This window comes from Equus przewalskii, chromosome 12 (assembly GCF_037783145.1).
Source record: "Equus przewalskii isolate Varuska chromosome 12, EquPr2, whole genome shotgun sequence".
Classification (NCBI taxonomy): Eukaryota; Metazoa; Chordata; class Mammalia; order Perissodactyla; family Equidae; genus Equus; species Equus przewalskii.
Genome location: NC_091842.1, coordinates 27979560 through 27995599, shown reverse-complemented (window position 1 = coordinate 27995599; position 16040 = coordinate 27979560). Strand labels below are relative to the sequence as shown.

General features: G+C 45.3%; 1 protein-coding gene across 17 annotated transcripts in view; it reads right to left on the bottom strand.

Moving 5' to 3' along the window:
• Nucleotides 1–1429: 1429 nt before the first annotated feature.
• The window catches only part of TMC7 (transmembrane channel like 7), a 54269-nt gene continuing 39658 nt past the window's right edge, over nucleotides 1430–16040 (bottom strand). For 4 of the 17 annotated variants that reach the window (XM_070566622.1, XM_070566621.1, XM_070566629.1 and 1 more), the window contains 7 exons: nucleotides 14538–14655; nucleotides 14141–14238; nucleotides 12434–12620; nucleotides 10076–10206; nucleotides 7427–7582; nucleotides 3839–3917; nucleotides 1430–3309 (listed from right to left, as the gene is read on the bottom strand). In XM_070566622.1, coding sequence (XP_070422723.1) covers nucleotides 3235–3309; nucleotides 3839–3917; nucleotides 7427–7582; nucleotides 10076–10206; nucleotides 12434–12620; nucleotides 14141–14238; nucleotides 14538–14655 — 844 coding nt within the window. In that variant the 3' untranslated portion in view covers nucleotides 1430–3234. Of the gene's footprint in view, nucleotides 3310–3838; nucleotides 3918–7426; nucleotides 8264–10075; nucleotides 10388–12433; nucleotides 12621–14140; nucleotides 14239–14537; nucleotides 14656–16040 lie in introns of all 17 variants that reach the window. The other 13 variants (XR_011524455.1, XR_011524452.1, XR_011524456.1 and 10 more) reach the window with 6 other exon arrangements.

Below are 16040 nucleotides of genomic sequence, written 5' to 3'. Positions count from 1 at the left end.
CTCACAATAAACTCACCCCAATTTTGATTTATAGATTGATTATGAATTATTTCTGTTGACACCATTGAGAGCGTAAATCTGGCTCTCAAAAGCTTAAAACTGTCCTAAATCTTTGCTGTAATCCCACTTCTAGGTTCTGTCCCTAAGAAGAAAAGATGCTGACAAAGATTTATGGATGTCCCAGTTATTTCTTATCAGGAAAATTTGGAAACAAAATGTTAAACAGCAAGAGAAGGTTAAAAAAAAAATCCATCTGTGTGATGTCATATTATGTAGCACATTGAAATGTTTATAAAGAACTTTTGATAACATGAGAAAATACGTTAAGTGAAAAAAAAAACATTTTTTTTCCTTCCCTTCTCATTTTCCCTCCCTCTCTCCTCTTCCTTCCTATCTTAAAAGGAATTTTGCCAAGATTAATAGTGGATGTCCGTAAATGGTGTTTATAAGTGATTTTTACTTTTTTTCTCTGTAGCTTTCAAATTTCTCTGTATTTTCTATAATAAACAAGTAATTTTATAATGAGAAAACAAAATTTCAAACAAAAAAGCATATTATTCCCTAAGTCAATCTTCAAAAATAAGAGTGAATGTATCTATTAGTTTTCCATTTTAAAGATGAACTTTAAAGTGAACTTTATCTCAGAAAGATGAAGACACCTGTACAAAATCACACAATTAAGCAAGTAGCAAAGCCATTCCATGCCCCCAGCACATCTCATGAATTGGAAAAGAAATATACCAAGTGGAATTTACTAATAAAACATTACACCATATAAAGAAGATACATTCAGAAGTGCTATCTTCCCAGGGATCAAGTCTTGCATGCCACCTGGTAAAACTAATTCCTTTCTTCTCCAATACTTAGGCAAGTGGGTGGCTGCAATGAGATATATAGCTGCAGAAATCTTTGCCGCCAACGTGCGAGTTAACGTAAACTAAAGACTTCCTTCACTGGATTCTTCTCTTTGCTGGGATGAGAATATTTTGCGATTGCGAGAATGTGCAAGGCTGCCTTGATTACGATCAAGAGCCTGGAACTGAAAGGAGCAGAAGAGAGAAATCGAGAGATGTTTGCGGAGATCTTTAAAATTCCAGCTCCCAGTGTTTGTAAGGGATGGGGGGAGGGGCTGAAAACAAACTGAATATCCGGTGATATTAAAAAGAAGGAGGTAGCTACTTTATGGAAGGATCTTTAAGATATTAAGGAGGAAAAAAAGGAGAGGCTCAGAAATACAACCCCTCCTCGGCTTCAACAGAGTCAAGGAGTCTTACAAGCACCCATCTAATGATTTTCTAGAATTAAACGCTTCTTTCTTCTCTCTGATTCTAGGAAAGGGCAAAGAGCAACTTTACAAACTGTTAGAGTTTTCCACGATCACTTGACTGCTGACGAGAAGCCTCTGAGGATTCAAACACACACGATCACGTTTTAAAACCTTCAAGACACGGTTTAATCAGTAGTTTTAATGCACATTTGTTAGAGAGAGCTACGCTTTAACAATTCCACAGACAGCACCTTAAGTTATTACAGCTATCAAAATATATAAAAACATTCAAGAGGTACGCCAATTAGCAGCATTTAACGAAAACTAATATATTAGCATATTTCAGTATCAGTTTTATAATAGGGGAAGAAAATAGAGCTTCCATCTCTCTCTCTCTCCCACACACACACACACAGGAAACTTGACTGACCTCAGAAGCATGTAAAGGTAAGAACATTAAATACATAAAGGCACTAGGCAGAAATGCCAACAATTAGAACTTCTTTTTAAAGTGAGGATGGAATGAACTTTTGGTTACTCAAAATTCCATGATACTAGCTTTCGCCAACCTGCACTCAACTCTGAATTCCAGGCTACCCCCCGCCCCCCAGGAAAGGTTTAGAGCCAGTGAAAGGAAGAAAAGCGATGGAAGGAAGCCTCGAATGATCCATTACAAAACTGTAGTACTTTGAAAAAGATCCTGAAGATATTAAAATGAAAACAGATTACATTAAACAATAACTTAGGCTTCCATGCAAAGGTCCAGAGCTATCCATTTCGGGTAAGTGTCTGATGAGGTATTTATCGCATATGGTTTTTCCTGTAACGGAAATCATAAGAGAGACCCTGCGTGTTTTGTAAAATAAAATTAAAAACTTTAAGCGCAAGAAAACAAACAATAGTCCTTAAAAATACACACACGTGCATTTAAGATGCCAGCACTCGTCTCAGTTTGGTATACTGGCGCAGGCTGCTCTGATGCTGCAACCCACATCCCCAAACACTTATGCATAGAAACCCACAGCTCAGATATTCAGCAGAACTTTCCAGCCTGCCTCTGAAATGTTAAGTGTCCTTCAGAAATGGAGACCTCAGTGCAGGAAGCAAAAGGGCATTTGGAAGATGGAGACACAGACCTCGCCTCAATTTTGGTGGCACAGGGCTCTCTGGTAAGTCTCAGCACTCAGGACAAGAGAACTGAAGGCTTGTGGCTATCCAGTGCCTGAAGAGCAGCTTTGCCCCGAGTCATGAGGCTGCAGCAAAATACCCAGGAAGCTAAGAACTCAAGGCCCCCATCCAGCAACTTCCATCCTCCTAAGGCTGATTCACCCAGGCCCCTTAGGGACCGCTGATTCACACAGCAGGACTGCCTTTCTCTCTCACGTTACTACCGTGAAGCTGAAATTACATAACCACCCTCTCCATGTTCCCATCTGTTCCAAACATCACGATTCAAGGATTTCTCTTCATCCAAAAAAAAAAAAAAAATCAGTCTACAGAACCACTCAAAAGGGCCTCTACTTCTCAGAACATTTCTCAGCCTAAACCTCCAGAACCTGGTTCAAAAGAAAGAACCCAGCCCCGTGAATGGACGACCCCTACAGTTAACTTGAAAAGACAACACAAATAAGCTATTGACAATATCACAGGTCTCTCCTCCTCGGTTTTAGTTGTAAAAGCTTCAGCCGCCTCCTATGTCGGTTTTTTGGTATAGTCCTCACTGAGTGGCTGGTCTACAGGCAAGGCTTGGTTTCGAACCTGCTTTTTTCTAAGTCGCTAAAGCCCTAAACTGGGGCTGGGTTACGTAAACACGGCCACCGCAGCGGCACATATGGAACCACTTTCAGAAAAGGACTGAACTCCGGAAAAATATATTTTAAAATTCCTGCTCAAAACCCAGATGGACTGTGCAGGCTCGGCAGGTCCCTGGGTCAGCTTGTAAGTGACACGCAGCAGCATCTTCACCCTCAGTCTAGTCGGTTCCTCATTTCCCTCTGGGCTTCTGTTAGTTTCTGGATTAGATAACGCTTGTCACGGCTTTCCTAAAAAAAGAAATAGGTTCAAAAGCACATTCAATTTCTTTGGAAACAAATGTCATTATTTCGACCTAATAAATTTCCATCAGACTCGGGGTTAAGGATCCTTAACCAGTGGATGATGGTACTGGCCTCCAGACTGGTCTGCCTCTTTAACTCGTCCCCTCCACTGCCCCTTGTCCACAAAGTGGTCAATAATCTTTTTAAAATGTACATCAGATTCCTACTTAACACCCTCCAAGGGCTTCCTATCACACTCAGAATTAAACCGAAACTTCCCAGCAGAGCCCTGAGGCTATGCTGTGACCCCAACCGAGGCCTGGCGCAGTGCTCAAGACATAATGCTGAAGGAATGGGCGAGTCAGTGAATGAATGATGCTGGAGGAGACTGAGCCCGAAGGCAGAGTTTTGGAGGACGGTGGTGAGAGGGGGCAGCAGCATTCCACCCGCTCCCCCGGACAGGCGCCACTTTGCGTTCTGTGTCCTGGGTAACGGTGCCAGGCCACGACCCTCTGGACCTGCTGCTCTTCCTTACCAGGGACAGCTGTTCTCGGAGCTGGACAACCACACGCTTGTGCGCTCCGGCCAGGGCGATGAAGTAAAACATGATAAGGCTGTAAGAGAAGGCAGAGAGGTCACGAGGGAGCTGGTGCCATCTGAGGCCGCTGGAAAAACAACCCGCCACGTTCATTCAGCCTGCAACAGTCTCACTTTTGTTAGAAACAAAGAAAACCCTCATCTCTCCCAAGCAGAGGGAGAAACAGCCCGAGGGTTTTATTTGGCAGTGGCGGCAGAGACCGATTCATGCCTTGCTTTGTAAGTTAATACTAAAAATTGATGATGTTCTCCCGGCACACCCAACACGATAGGGGACAGAAAAGGAGGTGGTCCAGAAAGTCGGCTCAGCATGGAATGAACTGGCTGTGGATGATCACTGTGGAACCTCTCTGGCCTCAGTTTCTTCATCCGTAAAATGGGGATAACATATAGTAGACCCCAGTGATAACAAGCCTAAGATAGTACAATTTAGAATAAAAGCAATTGGCTGCTGTTTTCTGTGCAGCCCCATATCTCAAATGGGGGTGGCTGGAGTCATTATCTTTGGGGAGAAGGGCAAGTGGAGTGGGGGGCAACCCCCAGGAACACAGCAGGCATGCTCATTCAGGGAAGGGGCGGTGGTTTCCCATCCACTCTCTCCAGAGAGGGCTGAGGAGATGAGAGCCACGGGAATCACGATATCTGTCACACTCTTCTGGAAGTCCCCAAGGCCTAGGACAAGAATGGCCCCCAAAGATGTTGAAGGCAGATCAGTTCACCACCACTAGATGGCGCCAGCCAAACCACAGTTGGGGTGAACCCAGGAGGATGGAACAGCTGGATCCCCAGGGTCCTCAGAATTCCAGGCCGGCTGGCTGCACCGCTTCCCTAAGCCATTTTATTAATCTCATCAAAAGGTATCCTGCTTTTAACGGATGAATTTTTTGGGCCCACTTCTTGCCTTACGGCAGAGCTTTACTGTAATAATTGATGAGGATTTTAGGCTGGTTACTTTTAAAACTGCACATGAGAAGCAGGCTCCGAGGACTGGAATTTTGCTTGCCCTTTTGAGAGACATTTGCATTTGTGAAGGAAGAGGGGGATGACCTTGTAGGGACCTGAAATTGGCCGCCCCAGGATATGTCTCTTTGGCATCGGGATTGTTTGGGGCTGATTGCTTTTGATAACAGGGACAGGGAAGGAGGCTCTGGGGAATGGAACTTGCCCTTGTTGGGACACATTTACATTTGTAAGGTAAATCACTATCTGTAAAAGGTGCCTCCCTCTCTGTACCAGGAAGGAGAAGAGAGATGACCTTGTCCCTAGAAACTCTTAATGGGGAAGGCAAGAACTTAGGTTGGTTGCTGTCTGGCAATCTCATGTAACTGGTTTGGGGTGGTGGCTTCTAACCTTTCTAACCTTTACTTAATCTGATTTGATTCTTGTCTAAAAGTCATGGGATCACCCAATGACCAGACCCCACCTGCACTGATACCATTTTAACTTTTTTTTCATGTTCTTTCCTTTGTCTTGTGAAGAGATGACTCACGTACCCATACCTTATAAAATTAGCCCTAACCCTCAACTCCGGGCAGCAGCAGGAGCTCTGAGTGCCCGTGGGTCTTGTCCCCACGCACCAGCTCTGCCTGCCCATGGGTCCTGTCCCCATGCCAGCGGGGGCAGCAGCAGCGGCTCTGCCTGCCCATGGGTGCTGTCCCCATGCCAGCGGGGGCAGCAGAAGCGGCAGCAGAAGCTCTGACTGCCCATGGGTCCTGTCCTCATGCTATTCCACACTATTCTCTAAATAAAAGAGCACTCCTGCCAGATCTTGAGAGTCTAAGAAATCTTTCTTTCGACTCCTCGGCTCACTGACCCCGCATCAATAATAACACATCACAGGGTAATTGTGATGATTCCATGAGTTAATACGTGTATGCTACCATCCATTCCAGTGCTTTGTGGTAGTGATATTCTATAAATTTCCATGAGCACTGAATTAGTGAATTCGGAACCAACGCCCCTAGAGAAGTAGGCTCTGGCGAGCCTCAGGTCACAACATTCCGTCAACCCATCAATACATAATATTGTCTCTGTTTAAAGACACCTCGTTTATCATTATTGCTGATTCACTAACATTCAGCTCACAGCCAACAGCACCAGAACTCACGCCTGAAAGCAGCTCATCTGACACAGATACGTTCTTCATAAGATACATCCCAGCCTTCTCGCACCAGGAACACGAGACAGCGCTTCAGCACTGCACGGGGGCACCATTTGACACAGTGAAACCCCCAACCCAAAGCACAAAATACAAGAAACGTGGCTCTAAATAGATGGCAAAGAGGATATTTATTTACAGGAGGAGAGCTGAAACGAGAAGGCAGAAGCGCCACCTCGCTCCGCCTCAGCTGGGACATGCATGCCATGGTCTGAACGTTTGCGTCTGCCCCCCCCCAGCATTCTGCGTGTTGAAATCCTAATCCCACGGTGATGGGGTTAGAAGGTGGGGCCTCTGGGAGGTGATCAGGTCATGAGGGTGGAGCCCTCACAAATGGGATTAGCGCCCTTATAAAAGGGACCCCACAGAGCTCCCTGGCCCCTTCCACCATGTGAGGATATAAGAATTCCAGGAACCAGAAGAGGGCCCTCCCCCACCCATGCTGGCACCCTGATCTTGGACTTGCAGCCTCCAGAACTGCGAGAAACCAATTTCTGTTGTTGATCAGCCCGCATCTGCGATGTTTTGTTATAGCAGCCCGAATAGATGGAGACGTTGGGTGTCAGATGACTAAAATTTTTTGCTCCTCCACGGATGCCCAGAAATAACCACAAAAAAGCATTGCTAGTATTGATTGGGGGTTGCAAATATTTTAGCGAGTAGGTGCATTGGCAATACAGAAAAAAATACGGAATCCGTGAATGATGAGAATGGACTGCAATTAGAACAATGCTTAGACAAAGTAAGCTCTCAATGCACATTTGTGTTTAGAATTATTTTAACACTCAGAATGAATCGCCATGCAGCGAAGACCCTTGTCAGCCTCACATACAGCACTGTCATTGACTCAGCCTTTATGAAGGGCTTTACAGGTGCCACCGCACTTCCTTCTTCTCACAACCCCATGAGGTATGGGCCATTCTCATCCCCATTTTCCAGGTGGAGAAAGTGAGGCTCAGAGAGGCTATGTGATGACCTAGGGCCACACAGCTTATAGACAGACGGCAGAGCCAGGTTCAAGGGCATGCTCCTAATCTGGTGCTCTTCTCTCTGCCCAGTAATCAGTTCCTTTTTCAAAGAGCCAGTGATTTTGTGAATAATCATTAGTATTAAGTATAGGCAATGTTCACTGGTCTTTTTTTAAGTCAGGACTCTGGCTAAGTGCCTTACGTGTGGGATCTTACTGAATCTGCTCAATGACCTCTGAAAGATTTACTATTGTTTGCCCATTTTAGAGATGGGAAAGTGAAGCGCAGAGAGGTTCAGTAACTTGTCAAGGGCAGCAGGTGACCCCCTATTTCCCCGGGGAGAAGAGTGCGCCTTCCTCAGTAGGAAATCCTTGCAGGGGCCTGGGTGCTTCTCACTCACCAGATGATCATGAAGAAGGGCACTGCAAAGGCTTCTGACGTGAGGCCGTGGACCAGGGACTGCAGCGAGCTGGGGAAGGTGCTGACCGTCTTGGGGATCACCTCCCAGGTGGTGTTGAAGTTGGTGAACGGCCCACAGGCTTTCGAGGAAGGGATGCTGCCAGGACACAGACCACGGGGCTCAGCGAGAGGCGGGGAGCATGGGCTGGGCGTCCCCCGCTCTGCACGCCCACAAGACTTTGTTAACAGTGACTGGGGAGGGACCGCTTGACCTCATGGGCCTTCTAGAATATTCCGGCCCCAAATGCTTACCCTGGAATTTCATCAAGTCTCTAGACCTGATTTCCAGTTCACAAGAAATTCAGGACCCAAGAGCAAGTTAAATGACACCGGGAGAAAAGAATCAGACAAACCCAGAATGTGGGGATTCTATCCTCCAGTCTCTTTAATTTGGAGGTGAGGAAACTAGTGTGGACTCTCTCTGAAGAATCAAAGATGAAGAGAGAGTAACGAGACATAACAACCAATGGGTGAAACTCGAAAGACCTCATTATTTAAAATAAAGCTATAAAAGACTATTTTGAGACAACTGGGGAAATTTGAAAATGGCAGAAATATATTAGCATGAATTTTGTTAGGTGTGACGACATTATTGTGGATATGTATGAAGGAGAATGTTCTTATTCTTAAAAACTGTGTGCCCCAATATTTAGGGATGAAAAAAAATGCACGCATAAAGACAGATAAAACGAATGTAGCAAAATGTTAACAATTGGGACATCCAGGTGAAGGGTATACGAGTTTTCACTGTTGGTGTTTCTTCAACTTTTCTATAGATCTGAAATTTTTCAAAATAAAAAGTAGGGAAAAATTTTTTTTAATTACAGTGGAAAAAAATTGAAAACAAGGCCTACAAAGAATTGTCTAAATTTACATCATAAAGTCCTGTGTACAAAATTTTCCATTGCGGCCCTATTTTTTTAATTAAATAATTTATGTATTTATTTATTTATTTGCAGGGAAAGATTGGCCCTGAGCTAACATCCATTGCCAATCTTCCTCTTTTTTTCCCCCTCCCCAAAGCCCCAGCACATAGTCGTATATTGTAGGTGTAGGTGCTTCAAGTTCTTCTATGTGAGCTGCCGCCTCAGCATGGCTACTGACAGACGGGTGGTGTGGTTCCACGCCTGGCCACTGAATCTGGGCCGCCGAAGCAGAGCGTGCTGAACTTTACCCGCTGGGCCATCAGGGCTGGCTCACTGCAGCCCTATTTTTCGGGATAAAAAAAATTCCTGGAAACAACCTCAATTGTTTAAGGAAATGGATGAACGATTTATGTTCCTGTCACACAATGGAACACTAAAGAACCACTGAGAGACACACATACATAGGAGATGACTGGCTCCCTGAGGGAAACTAAGTACTTGGGAAGTTGGATTGGAAAATGAATTTCCACGCTCCACTCTTTTATGCTTTTTAAATTTTGTGCCCTGTGAGTGCATTTCTTATTAAAAAAAAAATAGTTTAAAAGAATGAGAGTTCTGATTTGCTGGCATGGAAAAGAGCACAATATAAAGTTAAGTGAAAAAAATAAGCTGCCAAACAGGATTACAACACTCTTCCATATGTGTTTTTTTTTTTAAATAAACACATTTTTCATAATGAATTTCTGGAATATTCATAAAATGTTCACAGTGGTTACCTCTGGAGAGTGGGACAAAAAGGTGAGAATAAGGAGGAATTTTTTCTCTTTAATTTATACCCTTCTGTACTGTTTGGATTTTTTAAAATGTTTAATATATAGTACTATAACAAGAAAAAACAAGAAAAAATATATATATACTCAAATTAGTTAAAAAATAACAAAATCTGCGAGACAGATTCCAAGTTCAAGGATTTTAATTTAAAGATGAAGAAACAGAATTCCATGAGAGTGTAAGTCAGGGATTAGCAAACTACAGCCCACGTGACAAATCTGGCCCACCACCTGTTTTTTTATAAATAAAGTTTTATTGAAACACAGTCAGACCTGTTAGTTGACACATTGTCTACGGCTGCTTTTAAGATACAACAGTAGGGATGAATAGTTGCTACAGAAACCATACGGCCCGCAAAGCCTAAATTATTTCCTCTCTTGCCCTTCAAGGAAAAAGTCTGCTGGCCTCTGGTACATATGGTTATGCCACTAGGGAGTGGCATCAATGGGGTGTGAACCTCAACCTCTGATCCTTAGTCCAGAGCATTTCTGGTCTTTCCAAACCGCACACCAGACTCTACATTCCCTTCTACTTTTCCCTACACTCCAAGTCCTCTAGAAAGAACATGTATTCTTTCATCATCAGAAACGAAGTCCCACACGGGGACTAGAAGAGAGGTCCTAGGAAAAGGGAGCTGGGTAGGACAGACCCAGCTGGCGCTCTCAATAACAATGCTAACCCTGCAGATCCAAGTTCTAGAAGGTGACCGACATATTCCAGCTTCTGGAGGGAGATTCTGAAACGTGGGTGGGCCTGCCTAAGCCAGGAGCGACTGACTGACCTGCAGGTGGAACCCCGGGAGGAAACCCAATAAAGAATGTAATGGACCCTTTAACATGAGAGGGACATGTCAGGAAGCAAGGAAATGTTCTAGAAAACAAAGCCATATTTACCGTGCCATGCTGATCGTCAGCGGTATTATAGCCAAACACAGCCCGATCAGCAACACCAGCAGGAAGAAGAAATTAGAATTGGACGCTCGGAACTGCCTCGGGGAAGGTGTGCAGGTGTAAATGAGACTCATCTGGGGCAGAGGGACACAGAGAAACAATGACGAGCGGTGAGTGCCGCTTCCACGGCGTGGAGGAGCACGTTCTCGCATCTCGGTGGCCGTGTGAACTGGTATGACCTTTCTGGAGGGTCGTCAGCAATATAAACCAAAATGAAAAATGTTTACTCCAGACTTCAATATTGGGGAATTCATCCTGATGAGAAAATAGGAAGAATGGCCCCAAATAACATGCACATGGATATTTACTGCTACAGTTGTTGATAACAGGGAGTAACTGAAAGCAACATGAAGAGCTATCAATGGGGGTCTCTTAAAGGTGAAAGGGCACCCGTACAATGGAGGACCAGCAAGCCCTCAGAAAGGACGAGAGAGCAGCTTCAATCCTGCCCGGCTCTGAGAGATGAAAAGGGCAGACTTCAGGACTCCGCACTGGGTGACCTCATGTAAGTTTTTAAAAAAGTATTCTTTATAGAGGTTTAACTATGTATGAAATAGATCTGTAATAATATATAACAAATTAAGAGATATTTTCCTTGAATTTCTTACAAGCGTGTTTATTTTTCCTATATATTAAAAATAACTATTTCCATTCAGAGAAAAAATGACTTGAAGGAGATATCAAGTGGGGAGGGGGCCAGGCAGAGGAACAGCATAAAATTTCTCCTTAATAGTTTAAAAAGCTACGTGACTGGGGGGCTGGCCCCGTGGCCGAGTGGTTAAGTCCGTGCGCTCCGCTGCAGGCGGACCAGTGTTTCGTTGGTTCGAATCCTGGGCACGGACATGGCACTGCTCATCAAGCCGCGCTGAGGCGGCGTCCCACATGCTACAACTAGAAGGACCCACAACGAAGAATATACAACTATGTACTGGGGGGCTTTGGGGAGAAAAAGGAAAAAATAAAATCTTTAAAAAAAAAAAAAAAAAAAGCTACATGACTGGGAGGGCATCGAGCTCTCCTGACTTCAGAGTAGCCAGACCATCTTGTGGGCCAGAGGGGACCGAGTACCAGGGACACTTGGTGTCCTGTCGGGGGGCAGCCAGCCAGTGGGGCCCGGGGTGTCCAACCTCAGTCCAGCACCCGTGAGCCCTTCCACTACCCCCACGCTGCCCTTACTGTGCTACACCCCGGGAAAGCACTGGCTAACAACATCTTCTGGAGAGGGAAAAAGCTCCTGTGCGCTTTCTCACATCCGTCTCTCCTCCTCGGCCAACTCAAGTTCCCAAAGGAAACCATCAAAACATTTTTCAAAGGCCAAAACCTCCAGGTAGAAAGTTTGGCCCAGTTTAAGGCCCTACTTGCCAAGTTCAGAGTTTAGGCTCTGGAGTGAGGTAAACCTGGGCTTAAATCCCAGGGTCACACGTGTGTCACACACACAGTCACAAGTGTGTGACCTCGGACCAGTTACTTAACCTCTCTGCACTTCTGCTTCCTAGTTTATAAAAAATGGTTGATAGCAGCCCCTCCTCCAAAGGGTGGGTGTAAGCATTACAAGATAATCTATGTAAAGTGTTCAGCACAGTGGGGGCACGTGGTATTACCATCACCTGCTATTATCATCATCATTACTCTTATTACTATTATTATTCCCATGTCTGAATCCTCAGGGCTTAGCATAAGTGGGAATCAATAAACGTTGGGCTTGTTAACAGACGGTACCTCTGGAAGAAGGAATGGAAGTTACTGTACACACAGCTGAATTGCCTACATGTTGAATAGAGAGCACACATGGCCTCTATAATAAAGAAAGTTCGGTCAATAAGCCCAGATAAGTGAGTCATCTGCAAGGCCACTTCACCCGTGAAGTGCTTAGTTCAGGCCCAATGCCTGGGGCCTGTGAGCTGTTCAAGGACCAACACAAATAACTGAGACCCGAAAATAAACGTACCGGCTCCAGAATACGAACAGAAAATGACAAAATTTAAATTAACAAACGTTTGGTTAAACATCACCAAAACGTACCACTGTCAATTGATCGATCAATTGCAATTCAACTCTTCATTAAATATAAAAACAACATTTAAATCATAGGAGGAAAACAGTTCTTAACAAAACTCTCAAAATTATAAACATGAAAATCCAGTCAAAGTCTTTTTTCTAGAATAAAAACATATCAAATAAGGGATGTGATTTTGATACGTCTGATGGGATGTTGGGTGGGTGCCAAGCATACACGTGCCCAGTGCCTTACAAGGTCAAGAACGGTCCAGGTATCAGCCCCCTCTCCCCTCCCCTCCTTACCTCTTTCACATAAAAGATGATAATGAATTTCAAGGTCGCAATTGCAGGGAGAAGCGGGGAGAAAAAGGCTCCGATCCAGCAAATGGTTTGCCCATAAACAATCCCCAGCACGTTATCAGGAATGGCAAATTCCTGCTGCCCCCAGCACTGGATCAGCTTTGAAGAGGAACAGTAAGTCACCAGAAGCCTGGGAACACACAGGACAATTTCTCACCTGGACTACCAGTGTCTGCCAAGGCCACAGAACCACGCCCACAAACTCAGGGTCAATTCCACACACACTTCCCATGGAAACCGGCTAGTCCTACGTCCAGAAGATGCAGAATACCGTGAACTCTGGAATCATCAAGACCAGGATTCAAGTCTCAGATCTACAACTTACCAGCCAAATCAATTTAGACAACTGCTTTGACTTCTTTGAGCCTCAATTTTCTCATGTGGAATGTGGGGGAATTAACACAACTTACTTCACCAGGTGGCGGTGACAGTAAACGACAGGAGCCCGGTCTGTGCTGGGGCTGTGCCACTCAGCGCAAGCAGCAACACGCATCCACACACAAAATGGTTTATGAGGACCTTACCACCCAGCATGTGACATCCCAGCATTCTAGAAGCTTCTTACAGAAACCCTAGGACCAGTGGCCTGAGATAAACAAACACAGTTGTTCACTGTAGCACTGTCGTGGATTAGCACAAATACTGGAAACAACCGAAATGTCCGTCAGTCGGGGCTACACTGACAAATTATAAGCTCTGGATACAGTGGAATATTATATAGCCCTTAAACTGAATGAGGGAAATCCACGTGTCCTGACATGGAAAGCTGTTCACGCTCTTTTGTTTGTTTGGGGGAACAAAAGCAAGCTGCGGACCAACATGGATGTCCCATGATCCCATCGATGGGGGTAAAGATCACTTCCCGCAAGACTGTGTGTTTACTTACACACGTATTTATGCAAACATGTTTTTATTTTTAAGGACTGCTGGGTCCACCCAGCAGTGGCCACCTCTGAGGAGTGCGGAGTTGGGGTACGGTAATGAAACAGAACTCTCACTATTCTGCAGACTTCTCTATTTGTTTAAATTCTAAATGTTTAAAATTTTTAATAAGCACACATTCTCGTTATTCATGAGAATAGTGATAAAAGTGAGCATTGCGGTGATAATCATGATGGCGATTGGTAGCGTGTGGGTGAGTTCTGTGGGATGGAACGTTCTCAGTACTTTTATTGGCTTTTTCTCATTTAATCTTCACAACAGTGCCATTAAGAGGGTACGTCTACTATCTCCATTGCACAGGTGGGAAAACAGGCACAGAGCTTAAATAACTGGGTCAATGTCACGTGATCAGCCAGTGGCCGTGCTGGGGCTTGAACCCAGATCAGGAATTGTGGCCTCCACTGCAGCCGGGCGGGTCTCCACTGACAGCGCCCGTGGCTGTGCTAATGGCAGGACATCGCCTCCACGGAAATCTCGTGGAAAGCAGCCCCATTTCCACTATTATGCTACCTTTCGAGGGGGCGCCTAATGGATGATGGGGTCGATGGCCTGGAGCTAATTGAAAGTCACCGGATGGTTGTCAGCGGTTTCCAGGGACTGCGGGACCATCCAGCACTTTGTGAAGAGCAGCTGTGACGGGAGCCTCCACTGGGGATGGGGGCGGATGTGGGAGGGGTCGCGGGAGATAGGGGTACCTCTCACACTTACTTTCTAGGAAAATCCACAAAAAGTGTCACAGCCAAGATGATGATGAGGTCGAAGATCATCAGCTTGTACATTTCTTGCCCAACTTGGGTCTCCCAGCACTGAAACCAAAGAGATGGAGAGAAACTAAGACCCGACTTGGGGTAGAGAAAGCCAGGCTCTCAGACTCCTCCCAACGCCCTTCCATCCCCAGATCCTACTGCCTCTGGAGGCCACCAGCTGATGCTCCTCTGAGCTCCAGCACAGACCCTGGTTTTCAAGCCCTTAGAAATGCTACACAGCGAGAAAGCGCGTCAACTGGGATTCAAACCCAGGGCTTCAAGGGCTGTTTTCTCAACCTTGAGGCTGTCACCCCAGACTGACCCCCCCCAGCAGGACGCTCCCATCCCCGCAGCCTCACCGGGTAGAGTTTCTGGTTGTAGCCACAGAGTTCACAGGAGTAGTTATCACAGGATGTAATCTTGGAGCCCAGGGTGAACACCAGCACACAGATGGTGGCCAGCCGCATAAAGACACACCTGAGGGAAGAGCGGGAGAAGGGAGGGTGGGCAGGAGGCCTCGGGGCGGGCTGGCCCCTTGGACCTGGGGCTAGGGAGCAGAGAAGCTTCAAAGCAAACCCACAAATAGGCACAAAGTTTGTGTTTGGGATTATGAGAAAGTTCTGGAAATGGACAGTGGTGACGGTAGCATGACACTGGGAAGGTACTTAATGTCATTGAGTTGTACACTTAAAGATGGCTAAAATGGTAAATTTTATGATATATATATATTACCACACTTTTTTTGTGGCAGAAAAAAAAAATCAGAAAGCTGCCAATTCCTGAATCCACGTTTACGTGGTCACCCTACAGAATATTACGTGTTTCTGAAAAGAACTAAGTGAGTCTTATAAGCATCAGCTTTGAGAGATGTCTCATGTATTGAGAAGTGAAAAAAGTACTTTGCAGAGTTTTGTGTAGATATGATCCTATTTTTAAAACAAAACAAAACGTGTGACCCACGCAGATGAGGGGTGCCTGGGGAAGCTGGAATCAAGAAGCAGGGCAGAGAGTGCTAATTTTTTTTTAAAGATGCTTTTCTATTGTTTGGTTTGTAATTTAAAAAACTAAAATAGAAACGTTAAAAAGTGGGAGGCAAAAAAAGGCAAACCCCACCATCTGTTCCCGCTTCTCACTCCTCAGCATGCCACCTGACACTATGTGCCTCCTGGAAGGATGCACGCGCCCGGCACCACCCAGGAGCGTTCCACAAACGAAAACTGAAATGAAATCTAATAAAAAGTGTCTGAATCTATACGGGAGTTTACAGCGACTACGGGGCACAGGAAAACAACACACGCCACGAAGAAACAATGAGCAAAATCCAGTCCAGTGGACATTCTACAGGACAAATGCCCCAGTTTCCTCCTCAGATCAGTGGCGTAACTCAAGGGGACGGGGAATTCTTAGAAGAATAAAAGGGGCTTAAGAGATATAACAACCAAGCAGAGCGTGTGGCCTTGGTTTGGAACCTGGTTTGAATCAGCAAGTCGTAGAAAGCCATCTGCAAAAAGGGGTGACGATGGTTACATTAAAAAAAGAAAGTCCTGGGCCCGGCCCAGTGGTTCAGTGGTTAAGTGTGCACATTCCGCTTCAGCGGCCCGGGGTTTGCCAGTTTGAATCCCAGGTGCGGACATGGCACCGCCTGTCAGGCCATGCTGTGACAGGCGTCCCACATATAAAGTACAGGAAGATGGGCATGGATGTTAGCTCAGGGCCAGTCTTCCTCAGCAAAAAGAGGAGGATTGGCAGCAGATGTTAGCTCAGGGCTAATCTTCCTCAAAGAAAAAACCAAAAAAGACAAGGAAAAGTCTTTGTCATTTAGAGATATACTGAAACGTTTACAGGTCTGAGATTTGCTTAAA